Source organism: Leopardus geoffroyi, chromosome B3 (assembly GCF_018350155.1).
Source record: "Leopardus geoffroyi isolate Oge1 chromosome B3, O.geoffroyi_Oge1_pat1.0, whole genome shotgun sequence".
Lineage (NCBI taxonomy): Eukaryota > Metazoa > Chordata > Mammalia > Carnivora > Felidae > Leopardus > Leopardus geoffroyi.
Genome location: NC_059337.1, coordinates 132,083,863 through 132,101,956, shown reverse-complemented (window position 1 = coordinate 132,101,956; position 18,094 = coordinate 132,083,863). Strand labels below are relative to the sequence as shown.

At 49.2% G+C, this 18,094-nt stretch overlaps 1 protein-coding gene across 2 annotated transcripts in view; it reads left to right on the top strand.

The window, feature by feature from the left end:
* The first annotated feature begins 401 nt into the window (after positions 1-401).
* Positions 402-18,094, top strand: part of KCNK10 (potassium two pore domain channel subfamily K member 10) — a 130,249-nt gene continuing 112,556 nt past the window's right edge. Inside the window, exon 1 of one of the 2 annotated variants that reach the window (XM_045451790.1) lies at positions 402-873. Coding sequence is in view for 1 of the 2 variants with exons in the window: in XM_045451786.1 (XP_045307742.1) it covers positions 4,392-4,443 (52 nt within the window). In the remaining variant the exon portion in view is untranslated. Of the gene's footprint in view, positions 874-3,917; positions 4,444-18,094 lie in introns of those variants that run through there. The other variant, XM_045451786.1, reaches the window with a different exon arrangement.

The following is an 18,094-nucleotide window of genomic DNA, read 5'->3' as shown; positions in this document are numbered from 1 at the left end:
CTGCAGTTCTTTGGAGAAGGAGACCTGGAGATGTCTTGCAGGGGGGTGGGGAAGATCTTGGAAGGTGGGGATTTCTTCTGGACTTCAGGGAAAAATGATGAAACCAAAGGAGAACAATTCAAAGCAGATTAGTGAATTCATTCTGGTATTCGTGAGTTCAAAGTGGAGTCTAATCAGATCTGTCCTCCCGCGTCGGTTTGCCAAGCCGGCACCAGGCAGGATTCCCCAAGCTGCTTCATCACTCCCTGCGATTCTCTGTCCAGGACGTTCTCCGGCCTCACCCCGGAATCCGTGTTCAACTCTTCTCCGGCTGAGCTGTTCTTTGCCATCGCCCCCCCCCCCCGCCCCCCGAGAGACCGACTCCCCAACGCGGCAGGCAGCACCCCTCGGCTCTCACACCCATCCCGGACTGCGAAGTGAGGAGGGGGTAGCAAAGCCACCAACTCTCGGAAAACTTCCTCGCGGGAGGTGACTGGGGTTTTCCGGCTTCCCCCAACCCTCCCGCGCCCGGCCACCAGGCAATCGTTAAAGTGGTGCGACAACTATTGCAGGTTCTGAGCTGCAGAGGCCGGGGCGACCCGCTGCGACGCTTCCCCGGCGGGGATCTGCGCCCTTTGCCACCGAATGCGCCCAGGACGCGGCCGCCGCCGGCCCGGGGCTGCTGGCGGGGCCCGGCCAGTGCGGGCGGACTTTGCGCCACGATGCTTTGTTTTCCTGCCGCAGGAACCCGAGGCGGTCTCTCTCCACCAGACTTAACCCGCCCGCAGCAATAGCCATGGAAGTTGCGGCGGCACAGAGGGAGAGGGAACCGCTCCGCGCGGCATCTGTTTTGGATGTTTTTTCTCTAGACAGTTCGCTTCTTTCCTCCTTGGGGTAAGTGGAATCTAGTGCGTAATAACCAAGGGGAAGAATCGGCGGCGGTGGAAGGGGGTTGCAGAAACACAAAGGGTTAATGTGCTAAGTTGTTTTTCTTGCGTGGGGGGGGGGGGGGCTCTTCCTTTACACCCTCCAGCCCCTACAGCCCTTTCCACATACGCACTTCAGGAGCGGGGCTTCGTGTCAGGCGCATTTGGGGAGGTTGTGCTGGCATTACTTACTTACTTATTTACTTAATTTTTGGTGGACCCCTCCCCCATTTGTGTTGTCCACATACTGAGAAGGGAGAGTGAAAGTGGAGGAAAGAGAAAGCCCCAGAGGTTGGGGTGGGGGGTGGGGGGGGCGGTGAATTAGCAGAGAGATCCTAAGGGCCTGTGACTAGGGCAAGTCTTCAACCCACATCAGGCACTTCAGACCCCTGATCCTACTCCTTCACCCCAGCAGGTCCATCTGAAACCTGCCTAAGCCTCCAAATAACAGTCCTGCTGATGCCTTTCTGGGGCAAGGTTCTCCCAGGGCCCCATGAAACTTCTGAGGGAAATCTCCAGTCTGTCTCATCCATAAGACCTGCTCAATATGTGTTTGTTGATTGACTGAATGATGCACCCTAGGGCTACATTTTGTGCCAGGGGAATTTGCCTTGGATATTAAACTAATTCCCTGATGTAGACCTCAAGGCAGCAGGGTAGCCCAATTCATTTTGCAAAGGAGGAAGGGCTGGGATCCTAGATAATAGAGTATTTAGATCTTCACGACCCAAAGATCCTATCTGACGGCTTCAGGGTCAGATTTATGGGTGCAGGGACCAGATGAGCTCCCTTGGGTTAGAATCTCCGTGTTGTGACCTTGGGTGTGTTCCTTTACCTCTCTGGGCCTTGATCTTCTCATCTGTAAAATGAGGCTGGCTAGAGCTTCTTCAACATGACACAGGGAAGATAAATACAGAGAAGTATGAGGCTGTGAGGGGCCATTTGATACATGTCAGTCTTTCTTCCCTATTCTCAGAGGCTTTGGGAGAGAGGGTATCTTTCTCTGGGGGCACCTCTCTCTGACTCAGATGCAGAGGAAAACATTGCATTGCAGTGACTGGGCTCGAGCCCTCCTGCCTGTGAGCAGTTAAGGAGAGGGCAGAGTGAACCTCTGAAGGCTGTTTCAGGAGCTTAGAAGCAGCTCACTTCGGGTTTGGGGACAGAATTTTTCTGGGGTCATGGCTGGAGAAGCAGAAATTCCTTGTTTGTCTGATTTCCGTGTCTCATCCATCCTCCCGCACTCCTCGTAGAGGGAAACAAAGTGTGGAAATGGACTCCCAGAGAAGGTGGCTGTTAAGTGCCTTGGGAACCTGTGTCTTCCCAAAGGGCTGAGGGGTCAGAGTACCGCCATCAGACCGGGACCAGGTTTGCCTGGATGGGGTCTGCATTGAACTCAGGAGTCCAGTCCCAGCAGCCTGCAGGGTCAGTGACAAAGCACTTACCAGCCCTTCCCACAGATGACAGTGGACCTCTGTGGATCTTGCCCTGGGACTCGGAAACCTGGATGTGACTGCGGGGGATGGGAAGGACGCTGCTGAAACAGGGCTCCCAGAGGCCTCAAGGTGCCCTAGAGTGGCAACTGCCAACGTAGGGGTTCAGGACCATAGCAGGCAGTCTTGGGAATGAGCCTGGTAGTCACTTTCTTGTTCATAATTAAGGGCAACGACAAATCTAACCGGACCTCGTGGGCACTCGACAGTAAGACCCACGGAAGCAAGGTCCATACCTGTGCCGGTCTCTGCCACACGGCCAGCACCTAGCACAGTGATGGCACGTAGAAGGGGCTTAAGATACAGGTCGAGTGGACAGTGAATGGACAGGAATTGAAACTACTTTCTGTCCAACACTACTTCATGCAGCTCATGCCTTCATTTAGCGAGTGTTTCTTGAACATCTACTATGTGCAAGTCTCTGTTGCTAGGAGCCGAAATAATTTGTAAGCATCATTCATATTGGTACTTCGAGTGGCCCGTTCGAGAGCATTTCAGCACCACCTGGCTCTTCTGGAGATCGAGGCCTCACGGAAAGCCCCTGTGCGGCTTCAGTGAGAGCTGGGGTAGGGGAGAGGCGCCAGGTTCAGCCTCTTTCCGGGAACATGTGTGGGGTTCCTTTGCACTTGCCCGGGCTGGGCCCCCGGGCTCCCAGGGCCGCTAGGTCTTGGCAACTCCAGTTTCCTCTGGGGTCGTGGCGTCTCTCTCCAGCCGCCTCCCCCGCCTCCGAGCAAGCGGCCCCAGCCGGGCTGCAGGTAGCTCGGGAAGGGACCGGGCTGCGCCTGGGGAGCGAGCTTCTCCGGGTGGGGAGAGCGCGGCCAACGCGGAGCGGTCCCAGAACAAAAGGCTCATGGCTGGCACCGGCCTCTTTCGAGTGCGCTGGCGACGCGGGTTCGGGGCGCAGGCGGGAGAACCGGGTGCGGGGAGGGGGGGGGGACTGGAGTGAAAAAATGAAGTGAGGAAAAAAAAAAAAGGGTGTGTGTGTGCGCGCCCAGGGTGGCAAGAGGTCACCCCCGAGGCCGAGGTCTGCGGCGGGGCGGCCGAGGCCCTCCCTCCGCCTCCTGCTGCGCCTTCCAGGCAGCCAAGCGTGTCTCCGGCTGCAACTCCACCGAGCGCGCCGCGGCTGCCTCCACGCCTGCCCGCCCGCCGGCCGGCCGAGCCAGTAAGTAGCGGCGCGCCCGGCGCCCGCTCCCCGCCCCGCCGCGGCTTCCGGCCGCCGCGCCGCGCCCGCCGCCGCCGCCGCCCCGCGGGCAAGTCCGCCGCCGGCCGCCGCTCCCGCCCGGGCGCCGGGAGCCCCGCGCGCCGCCGTGGCCCCGCGCCTCCACCCGCCGCGCGCTCTCCCGCCGTGGCGCGGCGTCCGCGGCGCGCTTCGGGGAGGGTCGCCCTCGCCGCGCGCTCCCCGGGTGCCGCGCCACCCCTCCGTCCAATGGCTTTCGGGGGGTGGGGAGTGGGGGGCGTCGCCCGGGGCGGGGGGAGGCTAGGAGCCGCGGCCGGGGTGGGGCGTGTGCGCGGTGCGCGGCCGAGCGAGGCTGACGTGCCCGCCGGAGCGCGCGCCCGGGCGAGTGAGTGTGTGCGGGAGTGTGTGCGCACACGCCTTCGGGGGCTGGAGTGACACTGCAGTGGGTTTCTCCCTCGCGCCGGCCCTCCGGCTGCTCAGCCCCCCCACCTGCCGCCCCCGCGTTTGGGAAGCAGCTTGGCTCTTTTATCTTCCCGAGCCTCCCTCTCCATCCACCCCTCGCCAGTCTTACTTTTCCTTTCACCCAGGGGGCTGCAGCTGGCCACCCTTCCGCCGGTGCCAACACCTAAGCCGTTTCCAGTGTCTCCTTAGCCAGTCTGTTCCACTTATCTTTCTCCGGGGTTCCTCCACGAGCCAGTCCAAGGCTCCCCCATCCTTGGAGATTGTTTTGTTGGACTGCCGTACCGAGGCGTGTAAAGCTTGAGGACTTTATTATTATTTCGATTCTTTTCATCTCCTCCCCTTCTGGGCAACGGAGCCATGAAATTTCCAATCGAGACTCCAAGAAAACAGGTGAACTGGGATCCGAAAGGTTGGTATTTCCTACTTGGGCGGCCCTCGTCCTGCCTCCACCTCCTGCGCGCGCGCGCTTCCGTGAGTGGAAGCACTCTTGCTCCCGGCAGCGTGTGTCCTGAGGCTGGAAAATGCGCCTGGGAACCGCAGCGCGGGTGGGAGGAGGGCGGAGGCAGCGTGGGCTCCAAACCCAGATAGTGCCTGTCATTACCACCTAATCATTGTCCCTCCTGGATTGTCTCAAAACCTATTTAAAGATACACCAAGCCGGCTCTTTGGCTTGAATTCACACCAAGTGTCGGTATTTGCTTTTGACTTTGTGTGTGCGTGTGTGTGTGTGTGTGTCCTTTGTTTCTGGTGATCTTTGTCTCTCTGGCAGATGGGTGGGGTGCCTCCCCCTGGATCTGGAGCTGCGCAGCCTGCTCAGGGTGTTCTCGGTGGGAAAGGTTTCCTGGCAGCAAGTGAGGCTCGGATCTGCGGCACCGGTCCCTGGAGGTGGCCCTTCTCCTAAGGCACGGGGCATAATGGAGCCCCCAGGGCCTTCCGAGTCTTCTCTCAATCTTATTACCAAACCAGACAGCTAGTTTGGCTCAGACAGGACTAGAAGTGGGAGGGGGAAGGGGTTTGCGAGAAGGGTGGGGCTGGCAAGGGCTGGGGAGGGGGCGCGCAGCGTGTCCGCCTAAGCAGCAGTGTGGTCTACAAGCTCTAATGAATGTTGGACAGCGTTCCCTTGGCGCAAAAGAGAGCGACCAAGACAGATTTGTGTGTGCCTAGCGTCGACCACCGTGTCTGTAATTAGCATACAGATGTTAAGGCCCCTCTTGAATGACTGCCAGGCGAGCAGAACAAGTTGCAACCGAGTGTCCGTTTTTCGCAGGAATGCGTTTTATCATTTCTCCCAGCCTCCTCTGAAGCTGGTTTGGGCTAGGCAACAACTCTGTGTGTGTTGGGTTGAAATTTGTTTATCTGATGTGTGTATGTGCGTTTAATATTTTTTTGGTTGTTTTTTGTTTGTTTGTTTGTTTTTGCGAGGGCATTTATTCTTTTCTCCAGACCAGAAAAGCAGAAACCCACTTATCTGTTGAGTAAATGTATTATAAGCCGACTGGCTATTCACGAGTGAAGATGTGTTGCCTGTTTTCAACACTGAAGCTGTTACACCTTAATACAACCCAAACACAACCCAGTTTTTGTCTGTTGGTCTCTGGAAAGTGTGCCTTGTTTTTTTTTTTGTTTTTGTTTTTGTTTTTTTTTTGTTTTGGTCCCTGCAAAACATATTTATTGAATGCCCACTACTTACCAAATGCTGTCCCTGGAGATATAGTCAGAATAGTATAGAACAAGTCTTCTTGGACTTTATAGTGAGGGACGTAGACCTAAATCAGTCAATGCACAGAAGAGTGCCTAATTGTATGTTTATGTACATTCCATGAAGGAGTGCATCAGGGTTTTAAGAAAGTATAGAAGAGATTGACAAGGATCAGGGAAGGTGAGCAGTCAGGGAAGGTAGTCAGACCCTTGTACTGAGACCTGGAAGATATGTAGGGCTTAATTGGCTACCGAGGAGGTGAACTGACACAGAAGAGTAAACAGCAAGTGCAAAGGCCCTGTGGCAGAAGGAACATGTGTATCTGAGGAAGTGAAAGGCAGTTTCCATGGCTGGAGTGGAGAGCAAGAGAGCATGTGTTTTGAGGCGTGGCTGGTGGATCCATAGTGTCAGACCCCAACAGCCTCATGTTGTTGTAGGTAGGGTAGGATTGTGGGGTGGGGACAGGAGTGTTGTCTTTATCTTAAGCCCCTGAAAGGTTTCAAGCTGAGAAGAGGTATGGTCTGAACTCCGTTTCCAAACAAGCGCTGTGTGGCTCGGGTGAATGTTAGGGACCTGACACCATGGTGACAGGGACCAGGGTAGTGGCTGTGGTAATGGAAAAGTGGATGGGGTAGGGAGCTCTGGAAGGCAGAAAGAAAATCAACAGGTTTTGTGTGAATGCAGCGTGGAGGTGGAGTCATTGGAAGAACCGGGAAGACAGCGAGGGCAGGACCAGTCTTGCAGGAAAGCTCGAGCGTTCGGTCTGAAACTTGTTGACTGGGAGATGTCCCTGAGGTGTGTCAGGTGGGCAGCTGTCTAAATGATCATACTGGCATCTTCAGGGAACTCTGGTCGGGATGGAGGGCTGTGAAGCTTGCCTTGGTTTTGAGAATACGTTTCTGGATAATCGTCGTTCTCTCTCTCTACATATGACAGTGATAAACACAGATGAATCCAACATGTTACAGCCTGACAACAGTGGAGAAGTGCACAAGTAGCATCTACAGTCACAACGGATGGTGCTAAAAATGAAAAGACTCCAATAAAAAGACCAACATTTAATGAGACAACATTGCATGCAGGTGTTTCATGCACATTATTTCATGCAATTATTCTCATAATACTTCTGTGGTGGTATTGGCCCCACTTGATGGCCATCAGGGTGCCACTGAACTACCTTCCAGTAAGATGCTCTGACTTCATGCACGATCGATCGTTCTTGCAGGTGGGCGTGGCAGTAGTCTTTTCTAGCCAGGAGGTGGAGGCAGGAAGAGAGTAAGGGAGTGAGGGTGGTATATCTCACACCTGTATGGAACCATGTGCTCTACACACATTAAAAAATAGTTTATTATTAACTAATTCGTTACAATTTAACTAGAAGAATGCTATTTGCTCTTATTTAAACTTAAGAAGATACTGGCCTAATTTTGCAGGTGGCGGAACTAAAGAACAGAGAGGTTGAGTAACTTACCCAAGATCACACAGGTAGTGTGTGGTGCTGTTGGACTAGAACAGGGGTCCTTTTTGTTTTTGTTTTTTTTTTTTTTAATTTTTAATGTTTATTTTTGGGAGAGAGAGAGAGACAGAGCATGAGGAGGGTGGGGCAGAGAGAGAGGGAGACACAGAATCCGAAGCAGCCTCCAGGCTCTGAGCTGTCAGCACAGACCCTGACACGAGGCTGGAACTCACAGACCGTGAGATCATGACCTGAGCTGAAGTTGGACGCTTAACCGACTGAGCCCCCCAGGCACCCCAAGAACAGGGGTCCTTATACATTCTTTGAGTCTATGTCTTAAGTTGTTGGGACCTCTGGCTCTTGTCTGGTGAGGCTCCCAGAGCTCAGGGGCTGGAGAAGCTCATTGTAAGGAGAAAGAGAAGAAGAAGGAAGAGGAGGGGGAGGGAGAGGAAGAAGAATGCCTTTCCTACTCAGTCCTTTCTCCATTAGCCCATCTAGCCAAATAGTATCTCCACCTCTACCTCTGGTGGGCCAGTCACTTTGGGTCTGTTCTTTGGAAGTTGGGGCTTACACAGACCAAGTGTGTTTAGCAGGGCAGAGATGAAGGGGGACCTAGCATTATAACAGAAAAGGAGAGGGACACTTCCACAGACTGTAGGTTTTGAGTATTAACAGATTCGAACCTTCAGGTGGAGGTGCTCACAGATTGTGGAAGGAGGTTGTAATTATGATGTTTTACTTACAGCCCCATTACCTGACAATTTAATAGCACAGAATGAAGGCGGATTGAGAGCAGATTGGTTTTGATTGCCCTTGCGTGAATTAAGCAAAGCACTGTCAAGAGGTTTAGGTGCAAAACGAAGACCTAAATGTAAAATGATTCTTCTCCGGTGAGCTGTGGCCTTCCTCCATATTTGTAAAGCTAAGCCTATGACAAATAGTTACTGCTTGTGTAGGACCTCAGAAAAAGTTGAATGGCACCAAGTCTGGCTTTTGTAGGAGAACTTATGTACATTTTATTTATTTATTTTTTATTAATATTTTTTAACGTTTATTTTTGACAGAGAGAGAGACAGAGCATGAGTGGGGGAAGGGCAGAGAGAGAGAGGGAGACACAGAATCCGAAGCAGGCTCCAGGCTCCGAGCTGTCAGCACAGAGCCCAATTCGGGGCTCGAACTCACGGACCGCGAGGTCATGACCTGAGACGAAGTCAGATGCTTAACCGACTGAGCCACCCAGGTGCCCCAACCTTATGTGCATTTTAAATCACTGGGATCACCTGTTGGTTTTTTGCTGAAAACTGGGATTGGCTTGTGCTTTTATGTATATTTTTTAATGTTTATTTATTTTGAGAGAGAGAGAGAGAGCGCGTGCAAGCAGGGGAGGAGCAGAGAGAGAATCCCAGGCAAGCTCCACGCTCAGCACAGAGCCTCGTCTGGATCTCACGACCACGAGAGCATGACCTGAGCCGAAATCAAGAGTCGGACGCTTAACCGACTGAGCCACCCAGGTGCCCCGCTTTTATGCATCTTAAGGGGTTTTAAAAAGCATTAAGATCAGCACACAGTATTCCCACACCTCAAGGCAAGCAGGTCAATATGGTGTAAAAAACCCTGGATTTGGAGGCAAAAGAATTAGGTTCTAGAATAAGCTGTAACAATAATTAGCTGTGTGACTTTGGGCTGCTCATTTCACTTCTTCTCATTGCCCCTCCCATGTGCAAAGGGACCATTGACATGGCCTCTTTGACCTATCTCTTCAACCCTCTCCTTCGATCTGACCTTGGGGCCATTGGCTTCCTTTTGTTCCTCAAATAGATCAAACTTGGTCCTGTCTCAGGGACTTGCACTTTCCACTGCTTAGAACGCATTTTCGTGTGGCTGGCTCCTTTCCACCTTTGAATGTCAGCTCAAAGGTCACCTTTTTAGCAAGGGCTTCCTTGTCTCATCTGAAGACCTCCCTTCTCATTCCCCAGCCTTGTCCCTTTCTACTATGTCGCCCATTCAGTTGTCTTCCCGGCACTGGTCATTGTCCGAAAGCCTCTTACTCATGTGTCTCATTTGATGCCAGCCTCCCTCACTAGCGTATGAACTTCATGAACAGGAACTTGCCCTGTCTTGTTACTTGTCATGTCCCCAGTGCCCCAAGAAGAGCCTGGCACGTAGTAGACACTCAGTGACTTTTGCTGAATGAGTAGATGGTTGGGGGGTTGGAGTGGAGAGGATCTCTAAGTCTTCGTGCGTGAAGGAAATTCCAGGACTCCTCTAAGCTACAAGCGGCAAAGTACAAATAAGGAGAAAGGAAGAATATTTATGTATAACGGGGTATTGGAAAGGACACAGACATTTCCACTTGTTGCAAACTCCCATCTCTCGAAAAGTCTCCAGCAGACTGTTTCCTCCTGTTCTCCCTATCACCAGGAGTGAAAATGCTGAATGGGGGTGCGGTGGGGGCTGGGGCAGGGTGGTGACGTAGCCTGACAAAGATACGGTTGGTATTCAATGAGTAATTCGGCTCAGATTAGCCATTGACAAGTAGCTCTTTTTAGATTTTTAAATCCACTTAAGAAAGAAGCAAACCTTCAGAGCTGGGTTTTTTAAATTTTTAATTATTTTTATTTTTTTAATGTCTGTTTATTTTTGAGAGAGAGCGTGAGAGGGGGAGGGACAGAGAGAGACAGATAGAAAATCCCAAGCAGGCTCCATGCTGTCAGCACGGAGCCCAATGCGCGGCTTGATCTCACGAAGCATGAGAATTCACGAACCATGAGCTCATGACCTGAGCCAAAGTCAGACACTCAACCGATTGAGTCATCCAGATGCCCAAGGAGCTGGTTTTAGTTTTTTTTTTTTTTTTTTAAAGCTGCGTTTTTAGTGAGTACCTGAATGCAGAATTCCAGAGAGGCCTATCTTGTACGCGTTTAGCACTTTTCAGTTTACATAACGCTTCTTACAGGTTATCTCATTTGTTTTAGAAACAACCTTATTTTTGTTGATATTGGAACCTGAGGTTTGTTGAAGAGGAAATGAGTTATTTAGAGGCCCAAGGCTGCAAACAGGCAGAGCTGGGGGCCAACCCAGTCCTTTGGATCCTTAAAGTCCAGGCCAAGGCCAGTTTCCCTCAAGCCTTCCTCCCTTCCAGGGTCTTTGTCCATCCCACACGCTTTCATTGACTCTTACCCGTAAGTGTATTCAGAAGTTTCTCTGAGAGATTTAGAGGAAAAAGGCTCTCAGTCTATCAGTGAGTTGGTAGTTGCTGGCTGTTTTCTGCAGGCCATAAACTGGCTGGCACTTTATCCCGTGAGTTCAGTTGAAGACCCTTGGATTTCACTTCTGCTGTCCTGGCTAAAAAAAATTTCAGTCTCTTATGGCCATCAAGGTCACTTGAGCGCTATCTTTGCTAATGTGTTTCCAGACACACATTTGTATAGCTTAGACTTGCTGGAAAGAAAGCCATCTATTTTTGATTTAGCATCCAACTTTCAGGAGATCAGCGTTCCAAATGGGATTAATAAATGTGCCCAAATCACCGCAATTATCCTAGAAAGTAAAAAGAAAAAATGTTCCAAAGATCGTCTGGGCCAAGATTTGGTTCGGGGTTCTTTTCCAGCAGTGTCTGAGGGAGCTTCACCGTTCTTTTGCCCATCCCAGTGTTCGCTGAGTGGCATTAAGACAAGACAGGTTGATTTTGCTACTTCATCCTGTTTCCAAAAACATCTGTGCTTTGGCTCTGTCTTAGTCTCCTCAGGCTGTCATGACAAAGCACCATAGAGTGGGTGGCTCGCACAATGGAAATTTATTTTCTCACAGTTGTGGAGACTGGAAGTGCAACATCAGGGTGCCAGCAGGATCGATGTCTGATGAGAGCTCTTCCTTCGGGTTGCAGGTGGCCACCTTCTCACTGTGCCCTCACAGGGTGGAGAGACAGCACTCTGGTGGCTTCCCCTTCTAACGAGGACAACAGTGCTATTGAATTAGAGCCCCACTCTCATAACCTCATTTAACCTTAATTACCCCCTTAGGGCCCTATCTCCAACACAGTCATGTTGGTAGTTAAGGTTTCCACATATGAATTTTGCAGGGGACACAGTTCAGTCCATAACAGGCTGTATATTAGCATCATAAGTCAGATGCATTAAAAAAATACAAGGTGCATCTTGCCCCAAATTGGGAGACTTCAACCACACCTGCGATATGGTGTGAAGGGTATCTCCTATGGCACAGAACTGGGGGCCCACTGTTGGCAAGAAAAAGGTTATAGAGATAGTGGATTATTTTATTTTATTTTATTTTATTTTATTGTGACTTTTAGTCCATAGAGAATTAGAAGAGTTTAATGAAACAGAATGAAGCCATTTTACTAAGAGCCAATTAGGAGGTTTCAGTTTGGACAGCTTTCTTGGCTGAAGCATAAAGGTGAATTAAAGGGAGAAGCTTCTGCTGTACTCAGATTCTGTCTAAACGGCACTTACAAGATGAAGCAGACAGAGACAGAGTCAGGGGCTCAGCTCTGCATGACGTGGTTTTGGAATCTCCCTAAATATCAGTTACACCCACCTGGCAGATTTTTTTTTTTTTTTTTCACGGTGGTCACAGGAACCATCCTCATCCACCTTTGGGCTCTGGTCCTCGTGGTATTGTCAGTGGACACTTAACTGTTTATCTAAGTTAGGCTCATTACTGTTACCCAGCATGGAGAAACAAAACCTCGTATTTTACGTTCAAGAACATTTATTTGTGGTTTGCAGACAGAGTTTGAGGTGTTTTTTTCTCCCCTCAGAAGTGTCTGGGACTGAGTACTGTGAATGGAAAATGAAACCTGACTTTCAAATCTTCCATTTAGGGTCGGGGTGGCGGTGGTGGTGAGTGCCAGGTGAGTCCCCGGGGTGGTGAGTCCCCCCATCGGCAAGGGGGTTGGGGGGAATTGTGTTCTCTTCCTCCTCCACTCCCAGAGCCGGGGAGGCTGGACGGATGGGCATAAGAGGTGGTGTGGAAGGGTAGGTAGGTAAGATTTCAGGGGATTCCATTTTCTATACTACCAACTTTGGTTCCTTGACTCCCCCCCCCGCCACAGAGGGACCTTTGAAGGAGACTAGAATGGTAGTGAAACATAGGATTTGGAGAGTTAACTGCTGCAATACGTAAACCACATCATCATAGGGAACGTTACCTCCCTCATTCCCATCTCTCTTCCTTCTTCCTTCCTTCCTTTACCCCTCCTCACCCCTCCCCTGCCCTCCCACAGAGTTCTGACCTCAGTCGCTATCTCTTATGCAGAGGATCCCATTTTTTTTATTCATCTAGCCAATGTAGGGGTGTTTGTAGTGTTTCAATTTAAAAAGAGATGCCCACAGAGACAGTGCAAATTTACCCAAGTGATAGGAATCTGGAAGTCATGGTGACCTTTGCAGAATGGCCCCAAATGCTAATTTGTATTTCTAAAAACAATTTTAATACCAGGAAAGTGAGTTTCTTATGTGTAAGAATGCCTGTAGATCCCCCAAATATCAAATATTTTTTCAGGATAAAGACAACTAGTGTAACTTACCAAATTTAGTGTAATAGGAGCCTGACAGTCTGAATAGAGATGCTTGGTATCAGGTGTGATAATTTGACAATTGAACATTTAGTCACCTTTATCAGATGAGATAAGGAAGCAGGGTCCAAATGTTTAAGAAAAAATGATGGGAGAAAAAGCTTAGAAAGGAAAAGATTCTATCCATTAACTTATTTTTTTTTCTTTTTGCCTGCAAATTTGGAGGAATCTGTTGTTATCCGTTTTAACCATGAACCAACCTGGGTCAACTCCTAGATTCTACTGGTTGAGAATATTGCTTTGGGCCAAAGGCATTCATTTCTTTCGATGGAATTTGAGGCCATATGGGAAGTAGTTATGGTATATCTGGTTCAGCATATACGTCTTTGAAACCTGGTGGAACTAAATGTATGTTCTATTTATTTAACTTAGCTTCTGGACTAGATGCTACCCTCTCTACAGGATTGGAGCTTAAGGTGGAAGGATCTGGGTTCTGGCACTGGCTCTGCCACTCTTATGGGAAAGGAGATGGTTGAGATGTTGATGGCTTGATATCCTTAGTTCACCTGGGTCCCAGTTTGAGCTGTATCACTTACTAGTGGCGGATTTTGGCAAGTACCTTCATTTGTCTGTGACTTAGCCTCACATGTAAGGTGGAGATGATGACACCCTGTACTTCTCTGATTAATTATGTGGGTTAAATAAAGTGATATATGCCAACTGGAGCATTGTGAAGGCTCCGTGTACCTGCATTATGTTGTTATCACGGTTGACATGGCCCCTGTTCTGAGAAGTCAGGGAACACTACAGCTCCAGCCGCTTGAGAAGCATCTATTTCATTATACAGATCACCTGGGAGCATGGTCTACTGCACAGCCCCCCTCCCTGGGACTCTCTTAGACTGTCAGCATTCTTATCCCAGGTTTCAAAAACCTGGGTTGTTCTGGTCAAACCAGAGAAAAGATGAGAGAAAAAAAATATAGTTTGGAATCATAATACTTGAGTCTGAGTTCTTGTTCCACCAATTGCATTAGTTAGAATGATAAATTGGACAAATCATTTAACCTTTTTGAGCCTAAGTTTTCTCTTGGGTAAAATAAAGATCACAGTCAGCACCTGCTTCACAGTTGCTGAAATGATTAAATGAGATAACAAGTGTGAACAAGCTTTATAAAATGTCAAGTTCTAGACCAGCATTTCCCAAATTGCGTTCCATAAGACACAAGTTAATCTTGTCAGATACTGTGAGGAAAAAACAAAAAGGGTTTCATGGTTGGTCTACAGAATGATGTGTGTTCATTCATGCCTTCCTGAGGAGTGGGTATTGCTGTGGGACAAAAACTCTAACGTTTGGTGGCTTAAACCGATGACAAATATTTATTATCTAATAGTTTCTGTGGATCAGGAATTTGGGAACAGCTTAGCTGGGTGGTCTGGCTCAGGAGCCACTACATGGTTGTGGTCGGATGTCGGCTGGGGCTGCTGTCATCCGATGGCTTGACTGGGGCTGGGGGATCTGCTTCTGAGATGATGTGTTCATGTGACTTGCAACTGCTGCTCACTGTTGGGGGGGAAACCTCATTTCCTGCCAATGTGGCCCTCTCCACAGGCTTTTTGAATGTCCTCCCGACATGGTGGGTGGCTTCTCCCAGATCAAGCCATCCGAGAGAGAACAAGGTGGAATTGACAATGCCTTTTATGATTCAACCTCAGAAATCACGTATTGTTACTATAGCCACAGTCTTTTCGTTAGATGTGAATTACTAAGTTTAGTTCATACTTGGGATGATTAAGCTCACTTTGGAAGCGAGGAGTATCAAAGGATTTGAGGCTATATTTTAAAATTACTGTAAGCATTTCCCCCTCTTATTTATTGAATGTATACTAAGTTCCAGGCGCTCTGCTAAGTGCTTTATAGTCATTATCTCATATAATCCTCTTTATAGTCCAAAGAAAGAGATGGAATTATTGTCCTTGCTTTCTGAATGAGGAGGCTAAGTCCGACACAGCTCAAGCGACTTGCACAAAGTTACCTTGTAGTTCTGTCGCTTAAACTGGGCCTGTCTGTTCATGCTGGAGCTCTCACCTCTACCCCTACACCCCCTCTGATAATCCTGTAGTACAGAAACCTGGTTGATTTTATTTAACTCTGCGTTTCCCACTTATCCACAGAACAATGATTCACTGAACTCATTTACCCTTCCTATTTATTACCTGCTACTCAAAATGATATTTTAGAAAGACAGTATGATGTTGATTTATGTAAGGAATGAATATATGGTCTCATAATAGATCCCAGGATACCCAGCAGTCCAAGCAAATTATTCAATTACAAAAAGCATCCGTGGAGGCTGTCTCGGGTGGGCACGATGCTACACATAAATCTGTAGGACATTCACCAGAGAATAACCACACGATAAACCCAATTTCTTTTGAATCCAGAGGTGAAGTGTGACAACTCTTGGGCCCACTTCTTGTTCAGATTCCCCTTCTTTGACAACCCCCTTCCTTTACAGATTCGGTGACTGAACATCTAGCCTCCTTGGACAAAGCCAGAAGAACAGGGCATCCTTCAGGTCGAGCAGCAGAAATGTCAGGGAATGGGCGTCTGGTGTGTTTCTGCAGCAGACCTTGCGTCTGTATGGTGTGACCGAAACCCAAGTCAGAATGTAGCCAAGATGGCAGGGATGGTGTGCCGGGGGTGGGGGACCCACCCAGCACGTGGGAAAAGCCATTGAGGGAGGCCTGTTAGCCCTCTCTGTCATATTTTAAGTAGGCTTTTTTCTTTTTTAACTACCTTGTTGCTTTTTCTGCACATTCTTGTAGAGAAAACGATTTCCAGGAAAAAGGATGCATTTGATGCCTTAGAGGTTCTCATGTTTCCAAACACTGCATGCCTGGCTTATCATTCTTGAAGCAATTTTACATTCTGAGGAAAGTTTTGGAGCTTCTGTGTCCTGGGCGGAGGAAGATGAATACAGTTTCTTTTGAGTGCCTCCACAGGCTTTGTTGACTATGTCACTTCCCGCACAAAATGGCAAAGAGGCCCTAGGCCCGCGAGAGTGGGTTTGAAGGAGGCTGCCTGAGGCCCCCCTCCCCCTCATCACATTCTGGAGCCACCTCTCGTGGCGTCTGTAACCATAGTAACCACGGGCTGAAAATTTCTCAGGGTACTCATATGCCAGTGTACTTGCCTTCTGGTTCTGTGATTTCCCCCTCCGTTCCTTCATCCAGGAGCTACCCCCACCCTCCGCTTCCACTTACCCCTGCTAAGAGATGGACTTTCAGAGTGATTTTAACTTGTGACTAATTCTCCTACTTCCTGAGGCCCCGTTCTTCCTGCACCAACAACTGGTTCATTAGGAGCCACACTGAGCCACATGCACATCCTTTCCTCAGTGCTTCCACTTTTCCTACGAGAAACGGTCGTAAGTCATGTAGTGTACGTACCGTGGACGTGACCGCAGCTGTGCACGAGGCTCGTGGTTCATGGCGCTGTTTCCAGTAACGCCCCTGCAGCTAAGTTTGCTTTAGATCTCAGGAGTATTTGGGCGTGTTATAAAAGCATAGAGAAAGCCAGTGAGGCACAGTAAGGTGAGCGCTGGTCTCAGGAGACCCGGATTGTGGCTGTGGCTGGAGAGAGAGGTAGGCATGGTGGGGTGCTGGCCATGTTCTGCAGGATATGGTAGGTCATACGAAAGAGTTTTGCTGCTTCTCTGAGAATACAGGGAAGGCACTGAATGGTTTGAAGGAGGAAGATGACACGAGCAGATTTTGTATTTTTACAAATATTTGATTTGTAATAAATCACGTATGAGTGATTTTTAAACCACTCATAAATTGAATGGTTGATTCAGCAAACGTTTATGGAGGATGCTTACTATGTGCCAGGCAGGGTGCCGGGTGCCTGACTCACCTGGGGGACTTCGCGTTTCCTCTTACGAATCATAGGAGTTTTGTTTTGTTTTGTTTTGTTTTTAAATCGAGGCAGGAGAAAAGCTCCTCTTGGCATCTTTGATTTAGGATAGCCAACGCCAAACTGCTGGTTACAAATGGGAGGCGTATCTTAAAACAATGGCCACTGCGTTTTCAATGTTTGTTAAATAATCTTTTCCCTGGCTTTGCTACATGGCCCTTGATTCTGTCATCATTTACATATCTGGAGTCAAGGAATCAGTAAAACCAACAACTACTGAGGGCCTGTGTTTTGCATTTCAGACAGCTTTCAGAAGCAGTTGGCTATCAGTCCAGCATAATGGGCCTGAGAAAAATTGTCAGCATCCCCTCCATACCCACTGTCACTTTGTTTCTGGAATGTTGAAAGGCATTGTGACATTAGGGTATTTCTCCTTTGACTATAATGGGAACCCCTGGGTCTCTGTGGCCTCAGCTCAGAAGGCTTCCCAAAAGCCTGAATTAATGAGACGCTGTGATGTGCTGGTCCCTTTCTCTGGCAGGGTGAGAACACAGCTTCTATAGGAGCATGAATGCCTGTTCTCAGGCAATAATGTCTGCATTCAGACTGAGTTCTAAAGGCAGGCAGAGCTGACGGCCACAGGGGGGAGGGGCAGGTGGAAGCAGGATTTGAGGAGCCCTATAAGTCCTTGTCTGTTGCTCACCCACATCAGTCCTTCCCGTGACCATCAGATCGCCTGAAATCTAGCAGTTACTTTACTCGTCAACAGCCTGTCATTCATCTACGTGGTTATCCATGAACATTTATTGAGTGCGTGCCCAGAGAAATGGGGGCTAGGTACCAGACACAGAAAGACGCAAAAGACCTGAGGCTTTATGCCCAGAAAGTCCCAGTCTAGCTGCTGAGCCAGGTGCATAATCAAGTATCATAATATACCACGATAAATGCGCTGATAACGATATGGATTAAAATCTCATCTCCAGAACACATCCCGTTAAAATGCAAATATATTTCTTTGGGATAACACACAAACTCTCAATTACCCATTGGTGCAGCCAAGCTAATCAAATTCCTAAAGGAGAACTGGGCCAAGAGAGAATGGGACGCAGAACCCAAACATATTGATGGGTTGGTGTAAAGTGGGGAAGGGAAAAGTCAGGAGCAGGGAAGACGGGCTGTGGGGAGGAGCCACACAGGGAGCACGTGGAGGACCTTGGACACCAGGCGCTGTGTGATGGGGGCCAGCGGGTAAAGGTGCCCAGAGGGCAGGAAAAGGACACTGAAGACAGATTTTCCCTTGTGGAAATGATGTCCAGTTCACATGAAAGTCACCTCAGGAATTGGAAGGGACTTTTCAGACATTCAGGAACGCCCTGGAGTCTAGGGAGTTCAAGTGACCTGCCTTTGGCCAGACAGCAAAGAGGGGCAAAGTGCCTCTTTGCATCCTTATCTG